This window comes from Pimephales promelas, chromosome 13, assembly GCF_988280905.1.
Source record: "Pimephales promelas chromosome 13, fPimPro1.hap1.1, whole genome shotgun sequence".
Taxonomy (NCBI): domain Eukaryota; kingdom Metazoa; phylum Chordata; class Actinopteri; order Cypriniformes; family Leuciscidae; genus Pimephales; species Pimephales promelas.
Window position 1 is genome coordinate 2,814,299 of NC_142781.1, and position 27,408 is coordinate 2,841,706.

Sequence of the window (27,408 nt, forward strand, 5' to 3'; positions counted from 1 at the left end):
TGACCCACCACAATCAGTACGCCTTTATTTTTATTTTTGGAAAACAATTACTTTTATTCAGCAGGACGTATTAAATTGATCAAACGTGAAATTTATGATGCCTCTTTCGAATAAATAGTGAGAACAATCAGAATGAACATTTAATAGGCCGTGTTTTAATTAATGATGTGTCATAAATCAACAACGCAAATTCAATATTTCAATTTGAAAACTAATTTACTCACTTAGCCTATAGGTTTTAATGAAACGTGACGATGACTGAAAAAATAGTTACAATAAGCTTTCATTTAATTAACAACAACACTAGTAACGGCACGCCACCCGGGGCCTTTTGGGCCAATTCTGATGGCACATCTTAAACTTCCAATTAAAAACTATACATTTGACTCCACAAATCTAAAAACATTAACGAGTTCACAAATGTCACATTAACAATTAGACACACAAACTTAACACAATGCCATAGATCACAATATTAAAAATGGCGTACGCATTCGAGACGAGAAATAAATAAGGTGCGGCTCATCTTACCCCGGCCTCTCGTACTGCTTATTTAAAGATGTATCGCAATGAACTTTATCAAAGTTTTTTAATTTAGTGAATAAGTCAGTGTTTAAACCGTTGGCGTTCTGTAAATGAGACCTGTGTAATGCGGTTTGAGTCTCGACGGGATAACGGAGAGGAAGGAATGAATGAGAGTTAATTGATTTAGTGTGTGTTCCTGCAGGAGGAGGTGCTGGTATCCCTGTGCAATCAAACCCGCCGCATTTTAATACTCTAATCTGATTCCGGTGTGTGTGTGTGTGTTGTGTTGTGTTGTGCGACACCACTAACAGCAAACACGCCAAAATTACATTTTACCAACTAATCGAATCACAACGGCACTAATGTACAAAAGCACTGCCCTTGCAGAGCCAAACACCACACACACACACACACACACACACACACTTGGACATCTTGAGTCTTGTGATGACATCGCCTCTGTAAACTTTCATTTCTCCTGTATTATTTTAAGCGTGGCATTTCCCGACACACACACTGCCAGACGAGACTGTACCCTTTCCAGCCGGTTATTACAGAGCAGGTCCAGGTCATCAGAACACACACACACACCAGGAGATGTTGTGTTTGATGTCTGTTTCCAAAGACCCCGTCCAGGGCAAGTGTGTTGTCACGATAGGCAGCGTGTGGCAGTGTTGTAGTCGAGACCACCTCACTCAAGTCCGAGTCGAGACCGAGTCCGAGTCGAGTCCGAGACCAGAGAGAGTCGAGTCCGAGTCGAGTCCGAGACCAGAGAGAGTCGAGTCCGAGACCAGAGAGAGTCGAGTCCGAGTCAAGACCGAGTCCATAGAGAGTCGAGTCCGAGACCAGAGAGAGTCGAGTCCGAGTCAAGACCGAGTCCATAGAGAGTCGAGTCCGAGTCGAGTCCGAGACCAGAGACGGTCGAGTCCGAGTCGAGACCGAGACCAGAGACGGTCGAGTCCGAGTCGAGACCGAGACCAGAGAGAGTCGAGTCCGAGTCGAGTCCGAGACCAGAGAGAGTCGAGTCCGAGTCAAGACCGAGTCCATAGAGAGTCGAGTCCGAGTCGAGTCCGAGACCAGAGACGGTCGAGTCCGAGTCCATAGAGAGTCGAGTCCGAGTCGAGTCCGAGACCAGAGACGGTCGAGTCCGAGTCGAGACCGAGACCAGAGACGGTCGAGTCCGAGTCGAGACCGAGACCAGAGAGAGTCGAGTCCGAGTCGAGTCCGAGACCAGAGAGAGTCGAGTCCGAGACCAGAGAGAGTCGAGTCCGAGTCAAGACCGATTCCATAGAGAGTCGAGTCCGAGTTGAGTCCGAGACCAGAGACGGTCGAGTCCGAGTCGAGACCGAGACCAGAGAGAGTCGAGTCCGAGTCGAGTCCGAGTCCATAGAGAGTCGAGTCCGAGTCGAGTCCGAGACCAGAGACGGTCGAGTCCGAGACCAGAGAGAGTCGAGTCCGAGTCAAGACCGATTCCATAGAGAGTCGAGTCTGAGACCAGAGACGGTCGAGTCCGAGTCGAGACCGAGACCAGAGAGAGTCGAGTCCGAGTCAAGACCGAGTCCATAGAGAGTCGAGTCCGAGTCGAGTCCGAGACCAGAGACGGTCGAGTCCGAGTCGAGACCGAGACCAGAGAGTGTCGAGTCCGAGTCGAGACCGAGACCAGAGAGAGTCGAGTCCGAGTCGAGTCCGAGACCAGAGACGGTCGAGTCCGAGTCGAGTCCGAGACCATAGAGAGTCGAGTCCGAGTCGAGACCGAGACCAGAGAGAGTCGAGTCCGAGTCGAGTCCGAGACCAGAGACGGTCGAGTCCGAGTCGAGTCCGAGACCAGAGACGGTCGAGTCCGAGACCAGAGACGGTCGAGTCCGATTCGAGACCGAGACCAGTGAGGGTTGATTACCTAATTTACTTTTATTTACTTAGAGAAATCCTTTTTTTTTTTTTTTTTTTTTTGGTTTAAAAAATATGATCAGTTTAGGGTAAAAAGGCCACATAGTAGGTGGTGTTAAAAGTAATTTTATTACAATTTGTCATGCGCAGTTGCGCACTAGAAAATCACCAATCACTGGGCGTGTCAATCAATTTAAAGAAATATTTTATTAACATACATTAATAATCATGAAAAATATTTTGAATTGAACTCGAGTGGACTCGGGAATAAGTCCGAGTCCTAAAAAAAAAATGTTCGAGTACGAGTCAATTCCGAGTCCAAATGCACACGAGTCCATGACAAGACCAAGACCATTAAAATATGGTCTCGAGTCCGAGACGAGTCCGAGTCTCGAGTACTACAACACTGGCGTGTGGTATAAAACAAGTTGTTTATTTGAGTGTCCATCAATGGAGCACACACACACACACACACACACACACACACACACACAACCCCTGCCTTTCAGCACTAATGAAGAGACTCGCGGAGCACAGCCACATCAAATATGCATTAATGTGTACGGCTGCGCTTCCTCGGAAAACAAAGCGTCTGAGAGCAAACAGGGCTCTCCAACAAGCCAGCAAAAAGCCTCGTTCGTTTGTGCCTGAACCTGCAGACAAACGACATTCATCTCAGTTCATTAGAGTCCCCGACACACACTCTCAAACACACACGCAGGAGCCGCAGCGAGGGCTTTTAGTGGACCGGCCGCTAGATTGGCGAGTGAATGGAGCAGTGTTGGTGAATTAGTCGAGCGCTGGCCCAATCAGGCTTAGTAAACAGCCTCCGGTTATATTTACACACTCGAGAGTTTAAAACGGATATAATTATATTCTGTCTGGAAATAAACAACGCTTTTCAGTTGCATTTCGTTTCGAACAGAATACGCTTTGTGAGAGTCATGTTACTGCAAACAATTCATCTGTGCTTATGTTTTATTATTTTAATTGTTTTTTTTTAGCTCTAATGTTTACTGGATCTTCTGTCTGATGATGTATGCACGATTCTCCAATCATTTAGTCTGATTAAGCCCCACCCCTTTCTTACAATGGAGAGCCTAAGCCCCGCCCCTCCGCTTCCGGCTCATGGGATCTTATTTCAGAAAAATATGTGTGGTAGATAGGAGATGACTTATCGTTTATTCCGTCTGAACTGTGCCCTCAATTACACGTATGATGTTTATCATTTCAAAAGATAATTCTGAAAGTCAAAAACGTCGCAGTTTGTCATAAAGTATAAGAGAAATATTTAGTTTATGTGAAAATCGCTCAGTGAACTACATCTCCCGGGAAGCGAAACAACGAGCGAGATCCGCTGCTCGTGTGTGTGCAGTCTGGTACAACACACTCAGGCATGACGGCTTAACGTTACGATTATAACGGAAGACTATAGAAACAATGACAGACTTAACTTCAGTAAAGTTAGCTCCAGTAAAGTTAGCTTCAGTAAAGTTAGCTTCAATAATGTTAGCTTCATTAAAGTTAGCTTCAGTAAAGTTGGCTTCAGTAAAGTTAGCTTCTGTAAAGTTAGCTTCATCAAAGTGAGCTTCTGTTAGCTTCAGTAAAGTTAGCTTTAGTAAAGTTAGCTTCAGAAAAGTTAGCTTCAGTAAAGTTAGCTTCAGTAAAGTGAACTTCTGTTAGCTTAAGTAAAGTTAGCTTCAGTAAAGTGAGCTTCTGTTAGCTTCAGTAAAGTGGGCTTCAGTAAAGTGAGCTTCAGTAAAGTAAGCTTTAGTAAAGTTAGCTTCAGTAAAGTTAGCTTCAGCAAAGTGAACTTCTGATAGCTTCAGTAAAGTAAGCTTCAGTAAAGTTAGCTTCAGTAAAGTTAGCTTTAGTAAAATTAGCTTCAGTAAAGTGAGCTTCAGTAAAGTGAGCTTCAGTAAAGTGAGCTTCAGTAAAGTTAGCTTCAGTAAAGTGAGCTTCAGTAAAGTTAGCTTCAGCACAGTTAGCTTCAGTAATGTTAGCTTCAGTAGAGTTAGCTTAAGTAAAATTAGCTTCAGTAAAGTTAGCCTCAGTAAAGTTAGCTTCAGTAAAGTTAGCTTCAGAAAAGTTAGCTTAAGTAAAATTAGCTTTAGTAAAGTTAGCTTCAGTAAAGTTAGCTTCTGTAAAGTTAGCTTCTGTAAAGTTAGCTTCAGTAAAGTTAGCTTCAGTAATGTTAGCTTCAGTAAAGTTAGCTTCAATAAAGTTAGCTTCAGTAAAGTTAGCTTCATTTATTGAGAGAAAATGTGCGCCTTTGGGGTTTGTAGTCTTTGTAATTACGTATTTTCACAGTCTTATACCTCAACGGTTTTACATCAAACTGCGACTTTCTTGATTGTAAAATGTATCTTTTAAATGGATAAACATCATATGTGTAATTCAGGGCACAATTCAAACCAGATCAAAATATTTGTTGTCTCTCGCCATTGACTACCATACAATATTTTTCCGAAATAAGGTCCCATGGTGGTGATATATTTGTGTTATTGTCGTGTCTTTGTCAATTTTACACTCTAGAATAGAAAAAGAGCTGTGATGATTCCTCACAATATAATTCGTTTTCTGGAGGATGAGGGCGAGGGAATACAGACAGAATCCCCTCAACAGTTCCTTTAAGTTATCTAATTAATATGCAAACTAAATATTTACTAATTACAAATCTGCTGTTAGCGATAATGGCCTTGGATTGAATGGTGGTTTAACCAGCGTTCATTTCAACAGAAATGAGCCGCGGACGAGCGCTGAGAGCGAGGCGGTGTGTGTGTGTGTGTGTGTGTTTCTGTCAGGTGTCACTGGCTGTTTCACGCGGGTCATCCATCATGTGTGTGTGACATGAGCCAATGATAGTGATGTGCCCTGCTGTTAGCCTTCCTGAAGCCCTGTCGCATCTGTCTTTGCCTCTCACACACACACACACTCCCATCATGCAATAGGAAAACGCACTTGCCCTCAACTCAACATCTAATAGTCAGAGAAATAATGTGTTTCTTTGTCATTTATTTCACAGGCGCGAGGACCCGGCAGGGACGTGTTTGATCAAAGCAAGGCCGCGATAAAAAAGAAAAGGTAAAGAGAGAGAGAGAGACATAAAGGGAAGGAGAGGAAATATTTCCTGTGGGAAGCATCACAGCTTTTTTATTCTGAATTTTTGATGGGTCTGTGAACGGAGAGACGACAGACGCGAGCGGATCTGGATCAGGGACACCTGACACACACACACACTCATCCCTCTCTCTCTCCGCGCTGACAGGACATGTGATCACCTCTCACACACACTCATCACGCCTCAGACGCTGGTCTGACCCCTGACACTGACCCACAATGCACCGCTCAAAATGCATTTCGCATTAAATTGATCCATAAAAAGACATTAAAGACGATTATAATGTTACAAAATATTATGTTTCAAATAAAAGCTGCTTTTTTAACTTCAAATTAATCAAAAAATCCACAAAAATCAGTGATGCTGATAATAATCATTAATGTTTCTTGATCATCAGATCCTAATATTAGAGTGATTTCTGAAGGATCATGTGACACTGAAGACTGGAGTAATGATGCTTTGATCACAAGAATAAATTACACTTTACTGTATATTCACATAGAAAACAGATGTTTCCTGTCATTGAAACGCTGCGGGAACGCTGGTCGATGATGTCACATGACGTTCCGTCACGCCATTGGACGTTACCCTCGGCTATTCACGCTGGTTAAATGAATGATTGTAATGCATGCATGCATGAATAATGATGACCCTCAATAAATCTAAAATAAATAAAAAAAACAGTAGATTTTATAGAGCTAATCAATATAAATATCTCTGCTGTAATTATCAATAACCAAGATTTGACAGAAATAGCGACAGAAACTGTATAAATGGTAGAAAATAACATTAAAGAGTTGAAATATTGGTAATTCTAGGCTCGCGCTCACAGTTTTGATTAGGATACATCACATCACACAGATGTTCAGATATCTCAACGGATCCAAAGCTCGAATCGGATCCGAATGTTCCACACACACACACATATGAGCAGTACAGCAATCAGAACTAGTGTGGGCATTGGCACGGAGACCTCGTGCGAGTGTGTTCAGTGAGCCACTGATGTGTTTCACAGTCAGGAACGCGACGCGCGTGACATTAATGAAGCGCTCTCTGTTCCTCATTCTCTCGGATTCTCTCAGATGAAGCTTTCCGAGTTGTTGACATTTTGGCTCTTTTGGTTTGTTTGCGTTTGTTGTGAAGTATCAGACGATCGCGCCTCATCAAACTTTAACGATCCGTCAGCATACGCAGAGCTGGTGTCTTTAAAAGCTCCCTCGTTTCAACTCCTGATCTGGGGCTGTCTCTCCAGGCATATTTAGGAGCGATAAGCGCGTGTGTGTGTGACGGGGTGCCGCACGCTCACAGGAGCCTGACAGCCTGTTATCCACTCATTAGGAAATCAAGTAGCAAACAATCATCGTCTCCACATAAACACAACCTGTGCTTTCTTCAGTGGTTCATCTTAAACATTTGATTCGATTATACAGAGATAAAAAACAAAACAAAACAAAGACTATCAAAAACTTTCCAAAGAGAAACATCTTCTTGAGATATTAAGTTAATATTTCAGTCATTTAATGACACTGTCACAAACTCTGTTTAGTTTCTCATTCTCATGGACTTTTATTTTGCTTCTCATTATTTCCTGTTGTCTTTTTTTTTTTTGTTAGAATGCAGATTACAAACATACAATCATCACAGTTCGTAAACAGAAATTATATAGCAAAAATAAATAAATAAATAAATAAACATCAGAACAAAATTAATTGAAAAAATAGATGAAAAAATAAAAAATAAAAAAATAAAAATACATAGCTTAAATAGACAGACTTATATATTCCATAATATATTCCTAGATTTTCACTTAAATATTTTAGAGTATAATTCAGTTGCTGATATCGCTTTCTTATTTTTAACCCTTATCAGAGACTCAAAATATATGTCAGTTTCCATTTGAAAAAAATTAAAACATGGCTTTGCTTTAGAGAATTTCACTTTGTGAATATGGAATTTGATTTGAAAGACAGGTAACTTTCAACATTTTTCCAAAATGTAATGCAGAATGAACAACCATAAAAGAGATGAGGTAACGATTCTTCTTCTGTCATACAAAAACTCCCTGTCTGTTACACCACGACAGCCGTTGGTGTTTGAGTTTGTTATCAGTGTATTGTTAAGTCCCAGTGTTTTCCTCAGCTCTTGGTCGTGTTTAGAGAGCACACTGTTGCACATGCTGGATTATTCTGAGTTTATCTGACCATTCAATTATTTCATGTTAGGAATCTCTCTGACTCTTCATCACTGTATCAGACATATTCATTTGTTCATTATGTTCTGATATTTAGTTCATAGTCACATGACATGCATGTTTCAGATTTTTCTGAAGTGTTTTATTTTGTTTGTTTTTGCCAGTGTTATATATATATATATATATATATATATGAAGAGTTCAGATGCAAAAGTGCCATTTGAAATTTTCTTCTAAAATTATCATTTTTATCAAGCTTGTATATTAAAGTTCAGTAATTTCACTTAAATGGCAATGAAGATTACATATTAATTGTCATTTAAGTGAAATTACTGAACTTAAATTTACAAGCTTGATAAAAATGGTAATTTTAGAAGAAAATTTCAAATGGCACTTAGAGGCTTTTGCATCTGAACTCTTCATATATATATATATATATATATATTAGGGCTGTGCAAAAATGAATTGTGATTAATCGCATCCAAAATAAAAGTCTGTGTTTACATAATATATTTGTGTGTGCTGTATATAATTATTTTGTATATATAAATACCTACGCATGCATGTATATATTTAAGAATTATTTGCACTTAAATTCTGTATATATATATATATATATACATAATCTATATTATATAAATATAAATATTTTATATAAGAATAACACATTTTCTTAAATATATACATGCATGTGTGTGTACTTATATATACAAAATAATTATATACAGCACACACAAATATATTATGTAAACACAGACTTTTATTTTGGATGCGATTAATCGCAAAAATTTTTGCACAGCCCTAATTTATATATATATATATATATATATGAAGAGTTCAGATGCAAAAGCCTCTAAATGCCATTTGAAATTTTCTTCTTTAATGATGATTTTTGTCAAACTTGCATATTTAAGTTCAGTAATTTCACTTAAATAACAATTAATAGGTAATTATCATTGCCATTTAAGTGAAATTACTGAACTTAAATATAAAAGTTTGATAAAAATCATCATTAAAGAAGAAAATTTCAAATGGCATTTAGAGGCTTTTGCATCTGAACTCTTCATATATATATATATATATATATATATATATATATAGGGATGCACCGATCCACATTTTTTCACTTCCGATCCGATCCCGATACCTGACTTTGGATATCGGCCGATACCGATACTTTTCCGATACCAGACCTGTGTTTGCTTTAACATTATTTATCATTATTGTTGATTTTATATGATGCTGAAATAAACACCTCTCTACAAGCAAGGATGATATGTACGTATGTAGCCTATGTCAATATATATATATATATATATATATATATATATATATATATATATATATAATAGCTATATTAAACAATAGATAGACAATTAAACAAAGATATACGCATTATACAGGCCTACACAGTGCTTTAATTTCAGGAAGGTCTACTAACATTATTCAGGTATCTCGTCTAAAAAGAATTATAATAAAGTAATCAAAAGTAAAATAGCACTGCAAAGTTTATCATGGATAGATTTATGCTTATTAAAGCTGAAGTTATTCATTCAAGAGCTGTGAGTGATTTTCTCTTTGCCTTTGGTTGTTTTATTCTCAGTAATGTCGCAATCGTCACATTTATACTGCTGCCCCTTTAAGAACTAGTGCGGATTTCATAGTCTACTGATGCACCATATTTTCTCCCAACTATTTCCATAAACCGTTTATGTCTAAAATGAACGTAGTTAAGTGATAATCTCCAAGCCGGTCGTTTTGACATTTTTGTGCAGGCTACATTTGATCGTTTAGACGCGCATATGAAGCCCAAAGTATAATTTGCTTGTCTGTTTCGGAGCGCGCGCCGCCCTCTTGCGCAAATTTTGTGCTTTTAATAGCTCTTTTTATTATTAAAAGCGTCCCGCAATTTAGCAACAGCAGAGACGGCATTTTACAACAATTACCGATCGTGCTGATTCTGTCTTAAAGTTTGAGTTTTACGGAGAAATGACACCCCCGCGATAGTGCACCGCCGTGATGGGAAGGAAGTTGGCTACACAAAATGCGGCTATTGTTTAATGTTTTTTTTTTTTTTTACCTCAATATATTCTTTAATCTTTGGAAATCAGACTAATATCACAGATCTAAAGTGTAACCAGGCTATGTTTTCTCTGTCGTCACTGATTAAGCAGGGCTGTCGTGTTGTGCGTGCTGTGGCACCGCGTGAGAGATCTCTCTCTCTTTCTCTTCTGGACTGCGAATTGCAAACATGCATCACAGACAAATAGTTTAATTTATACGGCTTTGCAAACATTGCATTTTGCTGTCTTGCTCTGCTGCGGTGTTTCCAGTGTGAAGTATTTCCACCATAGGATTTCCACACAGCGAACATGTTGGTAGCTCAATGCTATCCTGCTAGCTGGCTGCAAACTGCGGAATGGATTTCTTGAGCGGGCGTCTGTGTGTCTCATTGAGCCCTATTTTTTACAGTCTATGATTGAGCTGCACCTCCGTTCAGGATATCCATTCCACAGTTTGCAGCCAGCTAGCAGACTAGCAGCCCCGGGGAATCCCTTTTGGAGTCATTTCAGCAGCCAACGTTAAAGCGCAGACATGGATCATAAATATCGGATTTCTCCGCAGGTTGGATCGGAAAAATCCGATACGTGAATTACGCTGGTATCGGTCCCGATACCGATACTGGATCGGATCGGCCCCATCCCTATATATATATATATATATAATATATATATATATATATATATATATATATAAGTTGCCACTGCTTGCATTTCTGACCATTTTCACAAAAGTTTCATGGCCCCAAGAATATTTTGTAGAATGAATATCTGAATATGCAATACATCACTTTGCAAAAAACAAATAAAAAAAAAAAACGAATGTGGGTTTCATAAAATAAGCAACATTTTTAGCAAAAAGCTGAGAAAGTTGTACAGCCCAAAAGAACGATAGAAAGAGAAAATGCATTAATTAATACGGGGCCGGGACTGACTACGCCACTGGTTACATTCCATTCAATTCATTCTCAGCTTTTCATTATCTCACAAGGTCCTGGTCTATTAGTTCTTGAGGACTTTAGAGCCGACCGATGCTTTTCTCCTGTGATGTCAGGCTCAAAAAGCCAAAAGCTCCCACTAGAAGTGCCATTTTGAAGAGCGAGGTGTTTCTGCACTGGCGTCCAGTAAAACAGGGCGGCGCTTATCGGCAGTTTGAACCTATTTCACAGCACACGTCTTGTCAATTCAGCTTACTCCCTACAAGCGAGAGCAGGCTAATGTCATTACTCCAAACCCTGGGCTAAACTCGCCGAGGCCACGGCTGGTGTGTTTCTCTCGCCGCAGCTGCAGGACACACAGATCGATCCGTCTCCAGCGCAAGAATTTGCCACTGAAATTTTCATTTGTTACAAAGCGGCCCCAAACAGCCGCGAGGGCCCGCTGTCGCCCCGCATTAGGGAGAGCGGGAGCTAATAAAGCACTAGCCCGGGGTCACGCGCGACAATAGGCAACTCCGTGCCAGCTCCCATTAGCGCACGCACAAATCCATGGCCCAAAAATTTCCGCTGAAATTACCATCTTTGGTCTCCGTGTAGCAGGATGTCAGCTGGGGAAGTGTGGTGGAGATATCTGAGCTGTCAGAGTGCTTGAGACTCAAGCGGCCCTTCTGCCCTCCGGCCGCCGCTAACTAGCGCACTCCTCCCAGAGCCGCATCTGCACACGGGACACACACAGCAGCGCGTCCGCACGCTCTCGGGTCGGCCGAGGTCGCCAAAACGACACCCGACCACATTTGTTTGCGTAAACAGGTTGTGCATATTAATATGGTATCATGTGCCCAATGGTCGTTGAAATATGAATGCATTTGTATTATTTAGCAGCGTTTAAATAAGCAGATGGTCGCTGTAGCCACGGCTGATCCTCTTGACTTCGGGTGGGAAGGCCTTAAACTGGTCTATAAAATCACAGACTTTTGATTTTATAACGGTATCGGCCGATATGTGAACATTTTTAATGAGATCGTTATCGGCCTGATGAGAAAATTTAAATAATGTATTACTTCTTTGAATTGCTTGAAATATGATTGGAATCACTTCAAAAAAGGAAAATACAGTAAAGTGCAACATGCAAGTCTGTCATATCGGCTACACTATAATGAGAACATCATTATAAGCGTGTGCTTGGGACATGGATTTTTATGCTTTTGTAATCAAGCTCTCTCTCTCTCTCTCTCTCTCAAAAAAAAAAATTGTATTTAAATTCATCGGCCAAAATATCAGTTACCGGTTTTCAATATCTTTGTATAATTGGTTATAGGTATCAGCCAAAATTTCCAGATCGGTGCATCTCTTATTATATATGAAAGTAATCAACTATGTAGACTTTTGAAACACATCCATAAAATAAATAAAGACTCATCAAATTAGAATATACAAGAATCTGAACTATAGGGCTATGAAACGATTAATCGCAAATAATCGTATCCAAAATAAAAGTTCTTTTTTTTCATAATATATGTGTGTGTGAATATATATATATATATATATATATATATTAGGGCTGTGCAAAAGTTAATTGCGATTATTCGCATCCAAAATAAAAGTCTGTGTTTATATAGTATATTTGTGTGTGCTGTATATAATTATTTTGTATATATAAATACACACACATGCATGTATATATTTAAGAAAATGTGTTATTCCTATATAAAATATTTATATTTATATAATATAGATTATGTATTTATATATATATATATATACACACAATTTAAGCGCAAATAATTCTTAAATATATACATGCATGCATAGGTATTTATATATACAAAATAATTATATACAGCACACTCAAATATATTATGTAAAACAGACTTTTATTTTGGATGCGATTAATCGCAATTAACTTTTGCACAGCCCTAATATATATATATATATATATATATATATATATATATATATACACATATATATAAACACACACATTCATGTATATATTTAAGAAATATTGGCATATATATACACGTATATACTGTGTGTGTATATATATACATATATATATATATATATATATATATATATATATATATATATATTTAGGGCTGTCAAACGATTAATCACATCCAAAATAAAAGTTTGTGTTTACATAATATATGTGGGTGCACTGTGTATACTTATTTTGTATATATATAAATACACACACATGCATATATATTTAGGAAAAAAATATTATTTATATATCAACATTTTATATTTATGCATGGAAATATTTCTTAAATATATACAAGCATGTGTTTGTATTAATATATATATATAAAATAATTATACACAGTGCACTCACATATATTATGTAAACACAAACTTTTATTTTGGATGCGATTAATCACGATTAATCGTTTGACAGCCCTAATATATACAGTATATATTTATTTATACAGTTTATATTATATATAAAAATAAAAAAAATATGTATAAAAATAATATTGCTTTTTTCTTAAATATATAGATGAATGTGTGCATATTTATATATACTGTACAAAATAATTATCCACAGTATACACACATATATTATGTAAATACAAACTTTTATTTTGGATGAGATTATTCACGATTAATGATCAGTTTCACAGCTCTAGATTTAATATAGAGAAGATGACAAAGCAAGGAAGCCTGTACCTCTGACTATGAGCCCAGCGAAGTTGGAGACGCCGGAGCCTCTCTCTGATTGGGTGACGCAGCGGTACAGGTCTTGGTCCTGGCTGGTCACCTCGCGCAGTCTGAAGGAGGCCGCAAACTTCCTGTGGTTGATGTTCTTCTTCTCCGCCACTGGAATGTCCTCTCCGTTACGCCGCTACACACGTCGGCAGAGCAAGAGAGGTGGAAGATCAAATTGATTGGTTGAATTCAGTCATTTCCTCCTCATTATAACGGCTTCAGATGTCATGATTCACCCAATGTGTGTCAATGCTCATAATGTTCCTTGTACTTAAACTTGTGTTCACCGATGCCTTGGGATACGGATTTATGGTTGTTTATTGTAGAAGTAACTTTAAGTGTACTGTAAAGAAACTGTACTAAGCTAAAGTTTTTTTTTATTCCATCAAACATATATATTACAAAATAATCTGGACCAATAATCAAAGCCATACGCCTAACCACGTTGAGTTCCACATTTGAAGTTGATATCACAAAAATGAAGCCTCTTTTAAAGGATTAGTTCACTTTTGAAAAAACTTTTGCTGATAATTTACTCACCCCCATGTCATCCAAGATGTCCATGTCTTTCTTTCTTCAGTCGAAAAGAAATTTAGGTTTTTGATGAAAACATTCCAGGATTTTTCTCCATATAATGGACTTCAATGGGAACCGGATGGTTCAAGTATCAAAAGACAGTTAATAACAGTTTCAGATGCAGCTTCAAATGTCTTTAAACGACACCAGACGATGAATAAGGGTCTTATCATGCGAAACGATCGCTTATTTCAAAACTTATTCCAAAAATGTAACTTTTCTAAGGACAAATGCCAGCCTTGCTCTATTCTGTGAGGCGCGTTTGTAACGTCACGTAATACGTAATTACGTTCAAAAGGTCACAGGCGACGTAGCCGAAAGTACAGAGTCAGTGTTTACAAGTTGAACGCATAGGTTGAACGTGCAAACTAACTCAAACACCGTTTACAAAAAAGGAATTAAAAGGAAAAACAACGATGTCGGACGATTTTGATTCTGTACTTCCGGCTACGTCGCCCGTGACCTTTTGAACGTAATTACGTATTACGTGACGTTACAAACGCGCCTCAGAGAATATAGCAAGGCTAGCACTTGTCCTTAGAAAAGTTACATTTTTGGAATAAGTTTTGAAATAAGCGATCGTTTCGCATGAAAAGACCCTTATTCATCGTCTGATATCGTTTAAAGACATTTGAAGCTGCATCTGAAACTTATTAACACTATCTTTCGGACCTTGAACCGTCCGGTTCCCATTGAAGTCGATTATATGGAGAAAAATCCTGGAATGTTTTCATCAAAAACCTAAATTTCTTTTCGACTGAGGAAAGAAAGACATGGACATCTTGGATGACATGGGGGTGAGTAAATTATCAGCAAAAGTGTTTTCAAAAGTGAACTAATCCTTTAAAGTAAAATCTCCTTTATAATGCAGCAGGGGTGTTTTTTTCAGGATGAATTTTGATTGAGTAGTCTTCTCTTCCAGTTCTTCCAGTTTCTCCAGTCTTACGTAATTTACAGTTTTTACTGGAGTTAGCACATGTAGCGTGTCTAACTACGCCACCGTAATGAGGTGCTACTCCCGGGTTTGGGACTGAGCGTTCAGGCTTGCTCTGGTGGGATGAAGCTCCTGTAATCTGGCCGTCAGTGTCACAGGCGATCTGTGTGAGTGAAGTGTGTGTGCGGCAGAGGATCATTCATTAGCCCCTTTAACACTGACATCTCCTATTAGTCAGAAGACACCAGCATTTCTTCACCTCCTCGTGTATCCGAGCAGAAAAGGTCACTTTTCCTACACACTGTCAGGCACTTCCTCTTTCAATCCTCTCTGCATGTGAAGCCCTCTCATTAGTTAATCACAATCACAGGGCTTCACCTCGACGCACACACACACGAAAGCCCTGCTGACACACACATCATTAGGAGAGCAGGATGTTCCTTCGGGATGAATAAAGTGATTTGAGGAGACTCTCTCTCTGTGACAGGCCTGGCTGAGATCAACTCTCTCTCGCTGCTTGATTAGTACGTGTGCTTATATATACACCCGTTGACCATGAATATGCAATATAGTTTCCACAAATGATGCAATTCTTTGAGTACGGGTGACAACGGACTTGAAAACAGCCGAATTGTTTGCTCCCGCACATCCTGAACTTGACATTCCCCGCCAATTAGGGTGAATCCTATCTCTGATCTGAAGCACGACTGCAGTCTTAGTTCAGTGGTCCTCACCCCCAAAACCACTGCAGAAATATCACTCAAATCTAAAATATATATATATGAAATAAAAGACTACTTAAGTGCGTTTATAGAGAGACACTTCCATGACTTCCATGTTCTTGACATCAACGCACTCTTGTAATAATGTCAAGTTAAAGTTTTACGTTTACGTTTTAATCATTTTTTGTCATGCTTTATAGAAGTTCATCTATTTTTGGAAAGTACCTGATTATTATGTGAACTGTATGCAGTATTGAATTTCAAGCTATTATATTTTAAATAGGGATGCAGGATATATCGGCCAGCATATCGGTATCGGCCGATATATGTTCATTTTTAATGTTATCGTCATCGGCCTGGTAAGAAAATGTGGCCGATATATTAAAGCCGATAAATAATGTATTATTCACACTTGTTAGGCACTGTTTATGTTTTTGAATTTCTTGAAATAGGATTGAAATCTCTTCAAAAAATGAAAATCTGGTTCGGGACAACATCTGTCATATCGGCTATACAACACTATAATGAGAACATCATTATAATCGTGAGCTTGGGACATGGATTTAATTGTGAGACTTTTGTTTTTGTAATCAGGCTCTCAAAAATTACATAAAAATTTGGATTTAAGTTTATCGGCCGATATATCGGTTATCGGCTTTCAAATATAAAGAATTATCGCTTATCGGTATCGGCCAAAATTTTCATATCGGTGCATCCCTAATTTTAAATGTATAAAATATCACCTTATGTGCCATTACAAATATATTTAAATACATAACATACAGGTTTCAATAGAAATGACTTTAAAGTAAGCTTTACGCAAATGCATGTCAGTACTTAAACCATATTTCAAAGACAATAGAAGTAATTATGACATTATATACAAGTGGGTAAAAAAGCTAATTTCATTTAATACAAATTTAAACCATAATGCATTTTCATTTAATGCATTACATACTAAACATTCATTATACTGTTTTAAAGTGCATGTTCTAGTAATGAGGACTCTCTTTGAAAAGCATGCTTAAGTTGGTGTTGATGTGCCGGGCTGATGATGCAGTGTCAGTGTGTGTTCTCGGTGCTCACCTGCAGCCAGAGCTTGTTGTTGACCGCGTCCCGGACCGTGGCGATGCACTGGAACGTGGCGTTCTGTCCGGCATTCACCTCCACGTCCCCCAGACGCAGGAAGTGAGGGGATTTATCTGCAAGGGAGGAAGAGACAGCAATGCAGGACATTACAACTCTCAAATACCAGAATACTCAACCAGTGCTGAACACTCCCAATACACAAGGCAATACATAAAGATGTACACACAGCGTTCAACACACTGATGGTTACAGGCGAAAGTAATGGCCTATTAATGGGGTGATACGGCAAGGTGGTTAAAGGTTTGAGGTAGGGTATAAACATGAGGTATTATATAATATTACATTTAATTGAAATTTCATAAATCTTATGACAATTTTCAAAATCACATAAAAAATGAATACGACATAAGTAAAAAAAAAAAAAAAGGTTTTCCTTTTCAACCATTCATTTGGTGCTGAGAATCCGCTGTTGATCAGGCCGAGCCCCAAAACACACTTGTAGGTAGTACAAGGCATGTCTATTCATGAGGGGGGAGGAGCCTGTTCTCCTTAGCATGTTTTTTTTTAATTGGGGGCGGGGCTATCAAGATAAGGGTGTGGTCCTTTTTGGTAGGGGTGTGTTTATTTTGGTGATGAACAGCGTTTCTCAGAAATCACTCACTGCACCTTTAAGACAGAAACAACTGTGTTTATATACTGACGCTCTGTGTGAGAAGCAGTGTTTCAGGTGTGAGCGCTGAAAAGTGTCTCAGACACCGCATATACCGATATGAGTCCTCTTTTGTTGATTTTTACGCTTGAACAGTTGAACAGTGACTGCAAGGCTTAAAAATGCATACAAGCTCTCCATCCTGACCCTAACCTACCCTTCCATCCACCTACCCTGCCACCCATCCATCCATCCACCCTCCAATCCATCCATCCACCCACCCATTCATCCACCCACCAATCCATCCATCCATCCACCCACCCATTCATCCACCCACCAATCCATCCATCCATCCACCCACCCATTCATCCACCCACCAATCCATCCATCCATCCACCCACCCATTCATCCACCCACCAATCCATCCATCCATCCACCCACCAATCCATCCATCCACCCACCCATTCATCCACCCACCAATCCATCCATCCATCCATCCATCCACCCATCCATCCACCAACCCACCCATCCATCTATATATCCACCAACCCATCCACCCATCCATCCACCCACCCACCCACCCACCCATCCATCCATCCACCCACCAATCCATCCACCCATCCATCCACCCATCCATCCATCCATCCATCCATCCATGCGTCCGACCCACCCACCAATCCATCCATCCACCCATTCATCCATCCATCCATCCACCCACACACCAATCCATCCATTCATCCATCCACCCACCCATCTATCCACCCATCCATTCATCCATCCACCCACCAATCCATCCATCCATCCACCCATTCATCCATCCACCCACCCATCTATCCACCCATCCATCATCCATCCATCCAAATATCCATCCATCCATCCGCCTGTCCACCATCTATTACCCATCAATCTAACCATCTATTACCCACCCAACTACCCTTCCACCCATCCATCCACCCACCCACCCAACCATTCATCCCCCCACCCACCAATCCATCCACCCACCCACTCACCAATCCATCCATCCACCCACCCACCAATCCATCCATCCATCCATCCACCCCCATCCATCCATCCATCCATCCACCCACCAATCCATCCACCCATCCATCCACCCACCCAGCCACCAATCCATCCATCCACCAATCCATCCATCCATCCACCCACCCAACCATTCATCCACCCACCAATCCATCCATCCATCCATCCATCCACCAATCCATCCATCCATCCACCAATCCATCCATCCACCCACCAATCCATCCATCCATCCACCAAACCATCCATCCATCCACCCACCAATCCATCCATCCACCCACCAATCCATCCATCCACCCACCCATTCATCCACCCACCAATCCATCCATCCATCCATCCACCCACCTATTCATCCACCAACCCACCCATCCATCTATATATCCACCAACCCATCCACCCATCCACCCATCCATCCATCCATCCATCCATCCACCAATCCATCCACCAATCCATCCATCCACCAATCCATCCATCCATCCACCCACCAATCCATCCATCCATCCATCCACCCACCTATTCATCCACCCACCAATCCATCCATCCATCCATCCATCCACCCATCCATCCACCAACCCACCCATCCATCTATATATCCACCAACCCATCCACCCATCCATCCACCCACCCATCCATCCATCCATCCACCCACCAATCCATCCATCCACCCATCCAAAAACCCACCCACCAATTCATCCACCCATACATCCATCCACCCACCTATCCACCAACCCAAATACATCCACCCACCCAACCATCCATCCACCCCCACCCACACAACAATCCACCCACCCTTTTCCACTAAATTCACCACAGGTCATAGAGAAGGTGGAAAATGGTCATAGAAACAGTTTTGGGTGCAATCAATCATCCCTGGCATTAGAAATTGTATTCAGGGGACAAATATGCTGTATAGAAGATACTTTCAACATACCAATGTATATAGACATAAGTACGAGTATTTCATTAGTTCTGTACTGAAACTGACGTAGGGTGAGGGGAAACCTAGCGTGCGTGTTGATCTGTGCTAGGTGTCGGGCTGGACTGTAGCTGTGCCAAACGAGCTGAAACAGCTTTGGGAACAGAAAACATCACGTTCACTAGAATGCCTTCAAAATAAATGCACTTTTAGCGCCGCAAACATCCTTCGTGCAACAAACCTCCGTCTCCCTCTCATCCTGCATCATTTTAATAAGATGTCACTCGCGATCAGCGGGAAGCTTTATTAGCAGCGTTCAGAGGGAATATAATCCATGTTGGAGTGGCAGTATTCCCTGTGCTCCCACGGGCTTGCTGTTAATTGGGAATACCTGTAATATTATCATGGCTAAGCTCTGATCCCAGCGGATGCGCCTGACAGACGCGCAAGACTAGCGCTACCTGGAGAGATGATGGCAAAATATTAATCACTTAAAATGATATGTATATTGCTGACATTTGGAGTGCTGTGTGTGTGTGTGTCTGCTGATGTGTGTCACTTGACCCCTAAACGCCGCATGTTAAGAGCAGCACTTGGCGTGCGATAAGGGCTAATTATATATCAGACAAACTTCATCTGCTCCAGCTCTGTGTTTGTGCTCATGCGTGCTCTCTGATCATTTATTGATCGCGCTGATGTGCCCATAAACACACTTCCCGCTGCCAACATGACAGCCACGTGATTAACACTCAAACCCTGAAAATATTTCACTTTTAAAAATGTATCAAAAGACTATTTCATATTGAGATTCAAAATTATTCCTGTGTCTGTATCCAAGCCCCACCACAAATATTCTACATTTACATTACATTTGCATTTATTCATTTAGCAGACGCTTTTATCCAAAATGAGAACAATAGAATAAGTTAAACTACCAGTAGGACAACAAATGTAAGTGCTATGACCCTTCTCAGATAAATTTAATGCAGTTTTTTAATGCAGAAGAGGAAAGAGATCTTTTGAAAGCTATATCTCACTACTAGCATTCAAAAGTTTAGGGATGGGAAGATTTTTTATTGTTTTTCTCTACAATAGTCTCTTCTGTTCATCAAAGCTGATACAGTAACAAATACAGTAAAACAGGAAAATGTTATTCCTGTTTATGTTGTTGCTTTATTTTCAGAAAATAAACGTTCATTTTGCCTGTGAATCTGCTAAATGTTTGGATTAGCTACTTATCTTTTAGTATTACATTACATATGGATGACCACGGATATTGATTTCATGGGGTCTTTAAAATTGTCACGATAACCACCTTGTGTGGACTTTTGTTATCTCCAATTCTGTCCCATGTTTTGTAGTTCTTTGTAGTTTTTCTTGTTTATTAGTCTTTCCAGGTGTTTTTAATTAGCCCCACCCCCTTGTTATCTTGTTTAGCTTGTTTGTCCCCTGCGTATTTATAGCCCTTGTGTTTCACTTGTTACTTTGTCAGTTGTTGTACATGTAATGGTTGCTTTAGTTCTGTTATTACTTCATTAAGATCCTTCGCCTGCGTTCCTCAACTCGTAACAAAAATACTGTCCCAGTGTAGAAAGAAGCGCCAGAAATAAGACAGGTATAGCTTGACTTCATGAAGTGTGTGATTTTTAGGAAATTACAGCTGCTTTAAGCAATAGTGAATAACGTTCTTACCAGTCTAGACCTCAAACACACACACACACACACACACGGGCTGTTTCTGTTGACTCACCGCACGGGTAACTGAGCACCTGGATGTCATCGACGGCAATGAAACCTCGTCTGCCATTCGTCACCTCCGCCTCGAAGATCACCTGCACAAAGAAAAGTGTGTTTTAGATGAGCTGCCGTTCTCTTCATACAGCTCAATCAATCCAATGAACGAATAACCCAGTAAAAAAACTGCAAAAAAAAAATAAAATAAAATTAAAGGGTATTTCCACCGGTGGAGACATGAATATGTATTGAAAGTGGGTCATATATGTAGTAGAACAGTATCATAAATTTCTAATTTGGGTCCTTCTTGGCCGATAAAAGGCAGAAAATGACTTTTTAGTGCTTTTGGATTGTAGACTACAATCCCCATAGTGCATTGCAATGCTGAGCTCCACAGGCCACTCCCACTACTCTGCCCATCAATGTAGACTAGAGTTGAGCTCCTCTCTATGCAACCGCCTGGAAATCATTTCGCACAATGAAATCAGATAATGCGTGCTAATATAATATGACGATGTAATGCTACGTTCACACCGGACGCGAATCGCGCGTCAAATTCGCACCTGACGCGTCTAGTTTGACGCTTGACCACTTGTGTTAATTCGCGTGTCAAGAGCGAAACTGGCGCGCGTAAAAACAAAAGTTTGAAGCAAAATTTACGCGCGTCAGAATCGAAATCCGTTGGCGGCCATTGTTTTTATGTCGACCGAGCATTCATCGAGAGAGTCACCGCTCTGTATTTACTCTGGAGAGCAGAACAGCGGCGTGGGGATCATCGTCGCCGTATATTCGAGTCCACCGGACCCTTCAGAGCCGAACCGTTTGGCGAGTTTCACCATTTGCTCTCTCCAGGAGCTGCGCTGGATGACGGCCGCTGTCAGCGCTACTTCCGCCTGTCCCGCGCCCAGTCTGATGACATGTTGTCCCGCATCGGAGCGAGGATCACCCTCGCCCTCATCCATCTAATCTAGCTGTCATTTATTTTTGTTTTGATGATAAATAGAGCCGGCCTCCAAAAGTTATTAACCTGTCCTGTGATTTTTTTTTCTCTCTCTCACATCCAGACACGAATTTATGCACATATGTTGATTGTCTTTACAACATAATACTATTTCATATAATCTAGCTATGGAATGAATAACATTCAATACAAAATGAACATGTCTCGTATATAGAAATAATGTTTTAAGTGATAAAACATTTGCTTTGTTGTGCATAATCCCACCATGCATTTAGTCATATTAACAAAATAATTTATTGAAGCATCCAGACACTTCACCACGTGAGCAAGCAGCTAGGCTCCTGATTGGTTAACGCGGCACGAATTCACTCCAAAGTTCAGATTTTTCAACTGGGGCGGCAGACGCGAATTCGCGTCAAACGCGTGAATGCACAAATGGCACAACTGAATCATTCGCACGTAAAGCGCTTAACGCGCCAGACGCTCAATTCGCGCCACAGGAATTTTTCACGCGCGCAAAGCGTCTTTGCATTGACTTAACATTGAAATCATTCGCGCCTGACGCGCTATTCGCGTCCGGTGTGAACGTAGCATAAGAGCGTCAAGCGACGTCACGCGACTTTAACGTGCCCGCAAAGCATCCCGGGAAGGTTTCCCTATTGGCACCGCGTTTCGGTACCCAACCCAACCCATAGGGCGCTTTTCCACTGCATAGTACGGTACGGTTCGGTTCGGTACGGCTCACTTGTGGTGCTTTTCCACTGCATGGTACGGTACAGTACGGTTCGCTTCGGGTCGCTTTAAATGGTACCTGGTCTGTTGAGGTTCCAAGCGTACCGTACCGGTACTAAAATGTGACGTGAAACACTGCAGATCACTGATTGGTCAGACAGAATCGTCACTACCAGCGTCATTGGATTTGCAACACGAGACACTTTTTTAGCAGTATTTTTGTTTTGCTGCCATCAGCCTCATTTTAAACACATTTTTTCGTCTAGCAGTTAAAAACAACCACATACCGAGAATCAGGAACACCATCCCCTCGATAGTCTCCATTGTTCCTGTGTTGTGGGTTTGAAAATGTGGCGCTTTTAAGATGATGTCATGGCAGTAGAGGCGCGCGCAAATAACGATCAGTCCCACACACTTTGAAGGGGTACTACTGCGGTGGAAACGCAAAGCGAGCCGAACTGTTCCGCGCCGAGTCGAAGCGTACTGGGCCGAACCGTACCGTACTATGCAGTGGAAAAGCGCCTATGATGCATCCGTCTGGGTATTCAGTACCGTCGTCCATATTTTCAAAAAGTTTCTGCCGGTGAAATCAAACGCACTGGCACTGGTCTGTGATTGGTCTGTTAGCGCATTAGGCCCAACCCCCTATGGGCGGGTTTGAAAGGGTGAGATCTAGTGCTTGTAGTCTTTACAGAAATGCCCCCTCTTACACTTCGTCCTACAATGACGTAAAATGCCGATTTTTGCTTCATTGTGGGAGGAAGTGAAAAAGGTACTGTAAATAGCAGATTTCTCTCGTCTCTGGGGAAAAGGAGAGAGCGCTACACGACCATTCAATAGTGTGACTGGATTTCTAACAATGGAAAGCTGTGTCATTTTAATGAAATAAAAGACAACATGAGTGCACTTAAAAAGGTACACCCTCAGTGCTTGTTTTTAACAAATGTAGCCCTGTTATAGACCTCTGAAATGAAATGACCCATGCGTTAGAAAACTACTCTGGGTTGATAATCTGCTTTATCTCTCTTCGAGTCGCGGTGTCTCAAGACTCGTTCTCCTGAGCTCTACACAGCTGTCAGAGATAGTCCCTGTTTATATACAACAAAGCGCCAAATCTCATTCTGGTAATCTCCAAAGACAAAACAGATTGCTCGTTTCCCCGAACAAGCAGCCGCAGGAGGACAGAAGAGGCGTCGTTGGAAAGCCTGTGAGTGGCGAGGTCAGGCTCAGGTTTCATTACTGAACCGAAGCACGACTGAATGGAGTTGAATTCGCTCAGCCTCGACGCGAAGGCCTGGCTTTTGTACAGCGCTTTCACGATCAACCTTTAATGTCGTGCCATGGCGTGGAGATCGCAGCGATGGAGCCGGGAGCGCTAAGCCTGTGATCCGAAAGTGACCCGTCCGTATCAGGCCAGGACAGGGGAGAAGCCGTTTCAATTAGAGCGAGGCCATCAGCAGTCTGAGCCAGGGAATACTGATAGACATTTTCTTCGAGCTCTTTAAACTGATCTCTCTTAAAATGCCTCTGACATTTCCAAAGCAAATCTCAGGGCCGCTCTTGGTCAGTAATGCTTATGAGCCGATTATGATGTAAATCTTCAAAAGTGTTCTGGCTGAAAGCCGTTATCTCTCTCTCTCTCTCTCTCTCTCTCTCTCTCTCTCTCTCTCTCTCTCGCTCAACTTAATCCTACAGGATTCGCTCGTACAGCAATTCTGCTGATGAGCCATCGTATATGCAGAATCTCAGCACAATCCTGCACCGATGTTTCCATCCAAAGTTGGAATATGGCATAACACACTTTGCAGTGTTGTTGCAACCCATGTGTTCACTTCCCACAATCATGTGAGACGCTTCTGGGGGGAATTAAAGCAAATCATTCTGAGCGCAGACTTCGACTCTGGCGTTTCAGAAACACCAAACCAACATTTGAGATGCTGCGATGCGATTGGTCTGCTGGCTACTCCAGTTATCCAATCACAGCCTCCGCTGAGGGAACGTCACCTGAGTTTGTTGTTGCACATCGAGTATGATGTGTTTCCATCATAGATTATGTGCAGCTCTTCTTATCGGATAAAAGAATTGACCTATGGCTAAGCCACGCCCCCTCCACTCACTCGGACACACAGTCAACATTTGGGGACAGGCGCTATGGCAGCGGTCACAGTAGGAGGCATTTCACGGGAGGCAATTGGTGATTTTTGGAGACAGAAAGATTATATATCATCTCGAAGTCACCTAAAGGGCCTTAACTATGCATATTAATAATTGTATTGTTGAGAAGGTTGATGAAAAGCTTCAGCTCCAGGCAGAGATGTACAGGTCACAGTGTAAACATGATAACCCGCATATCGTTGCCATCACCGTTTGGTGCTACAGTATTTACATCAATCATTCAGCACAACATTGTAAACATTTGCTATCTCAGTTCTTTACAAATAGACGTTAATGAAGCTAAGGCCCCGTCCACACTACTGCGTTTTCGTTTAAAAACGGAGACCTTTTGCTACGTTTGCACCAGACTGAAACGGGAAAAACGAAGACCTAAAACGGAGAAGTTTAGAAACACTGCAGCCCCGTTTTGCGTTTTGAATCTCCGGAGGGCGTTTTAGTGTGGACGAGACAAAACGTAGGACTTCAGAAACGCTGACGCAGGGGCTGACGCTCGGCTCTATGATTGGGTGTTATCAGTCATGACGTATCCTTCCCTGATTCGTCAATCACTGTTTACACCGACACGCGCATGCCCAGTGTTGGTGAATGGTCACGTAATCCGCGTTTTCAGTCGTTTTAATGTGGACGGAGATCATTTCTAATATGCAGATAAAACGCTGGTGTGGACAGAGATCGTATTCGTTTTAATTCTCCGTTTTTTAACGAAAACACAGTAGTGTGGACGGGGCCTAAGTGACACGGTGTACAATACAGTTAGAAGCTAACGTTAAAGTTTTCAAATGTTAGGCTAACGTTAGACTAACGTTACGTTAGAGATTTTAAAAAATAACGTTAAAATACGTTGTTGACTTAAATCAGAACAAATGTTTAATTTATCCACTTATCACGGTTGAGATGTGGCTTGGGAAAGGGTAAAAAAAATACACACCGTCGCCCAGCCTCTCGGGGACCTAGTGTCGGAGTTGCATGTACCCCATACACACCGTTTGACCATTTTAAACTTAAAATGACAAGAAAAAACTAATTAAAAAGGACTAACTGCAATGCATTTCAATGGACGTGGAAGCAGAGAATGTCCGAGTGTATTGGGTTAGCTGCGCACTGTGATTGGCTCATCGCGTTTGAGGGCGTGGCTTAGCCATAGGTCAGTTATCTGCCTCAAGTAAGTGCATTCTGGGCTTTTAGATCCATCCATTGCTGTTTATGCAATATTCCAAAATGCACATAAAAATAGAAACATTGCTATTGTTTAGGGGCGTCACAATACACTTTCCGTTCCACTCAAACACATGCGAAGGCATCAGACCACAAACACAAGCTCATGATTGGTCAAATCTGACCTGCGAATTCACATCACATGAAGACATCATGTGACCACCAGAAGAAGATTGATTGGTCACTGCGTGACCTGCAGTGGTGGAATGTAACGAAGCACAAATACTTCAATGTACATTTTTCACGTATCTTTACTTTACTTAAGTAGAATAAATAGTGAATACTTTTTACTTTTACTTCGTTACATTTTGCAGCAATTATTATACTCGCTACTCCACTACATTTCTACAACTTCTGTATCAGTTTTTCCCCTGCCAAAACGTAATCTGACCGTCCGTTCGTTGCACGTTTGTCTCACCAGTGACGTTTGGTTGCCATAGATACATCAACTAAATGCGTCTCGGACGCAGTGTGTTTATCGTGCAATTTATACACGAAGTGTGTAATATACGTTTGGTTAGGATTATGGCAAGCCAAGAGGTTCAGAATTACGCCAAAAATTAATCGCGTTTACTGCCAAACATAGTTATTAACATATAGTAAGGATAAGCATGGCTTATATTGCCTAATTGCAAGCTAGCTTGTTTCAGAAATGGTGACAACATTTTTTTTCCATCATTATTGAACATCATTATAGGAGTATTAGGTTGAATGTTTTATAATCATTAGAAAATAGTCATTAAGAGAATCAATTATTACGCAAGTACTTTTACTTTTTATTTTTCAAGTACATTTAAAATCAGGTACTTTTTACTTTTTACTTAAGTATGGTTGTCATTGTGTTACTTCTACTTTTACTAAAGTAAATATTTATCTGGTTATTTGTACTTTTACTTAAGTACTGAGATTCAGTACGTCCTCCACCACTGGTGACCTGTTGGCTGAATCGAAAGAATGCATATTTTTGCAGTAAAGTCGAGTTGATTTCTACATTTTGAATGTGCTATTTGCTATGTTTTGATGGATCTGTCTGCTTTATCTGACCAGGGCTGTGTTGATACTACATATGAACATTTCTAGCCTTTGGCTACCAAAACATTGAATGAATGAGCAATCCATTCATTTTGAATGAGCAGATTAATTAATAGACTGATATAAATAATCAACTGAAAGAATCAATAATTGTTGACCTTCAACAGATCATCACGCCTCTTTTCCTCTACATCACCAATATCC

At 40.7% G+C, this 27,408-nt stretch overlaps 2 protein-coding genes across 21 annotated transcripts in view; one reads left to right on the forward strand and one right to left on the reverse strand.

Annotated features, from left to right (window-relative positions):
* ptprk (protein tyrosine phosphatase receptor type K) overlaps positions 1-27,408 on the reverse strand; it is a 244,359-nt gene that overhangs the window by 125,923 nt on the left and 91,028 nt on the right. For all 20 annotated transcript variants that reach the window (XM_089118330.1, XM_089118314.1, XM_089118329.1 and 17 more), the window contains 3 exons: positions 21,106-21,187; positions 16,753-16,868; positions 13,396-13,570 (listed from right to left, as the gene is read on the reverse strand). In XM_089118330.1, the coding sequence (XP_088974456.1) occupies positions 13,396-13,570; positions 16,753-16,868; positions 21,106-21,187 (373 nt within the window). The remainder of the gene's footprint in view (positions 1-13,395; positions 13,571-16,752; positions 16,869-21,105; positions 21,188-27,408) is intronic.
* Positions 16,892-19,556, forward strand: LOC148974393 (uncharacterized). Its single transcript, XM_089118252.1, has 3 exons — positions 16,892-16,958; positions 18,525-19,274; positions 19,468-19,556. Exons 1-3 carry the CDS (start codon positions 16,892-16,894, stop codon positions 19,554-19,556), a joined length of 906 nt encoding a protein of 301 aa, XP_088974378.1.

Bases quoted from the DNA above. Each gene is read 5' to 3' on its own strand.
- LOC148974393 (XM_089118252.1), top strand. From the start codon at position 16,892: ATGCAGGACATTACAACTCTCAAATACCAGAATACTCAACCAGTGCTG. The intron at 16,959-18,524 runs GCAATACATAAA...CCACCCACCCAG, and splicing joins GAACACTCCCAATACACAAG to CCACCAATCCATCCATCCAC. The intron at 19,275-19,467 runs GTCATAGAAACA...GATCTGTGCTAG, and splicing joins CATAGAGAAGGTGGAAAATG to GTGTCGGGCTGGACTGTAGC.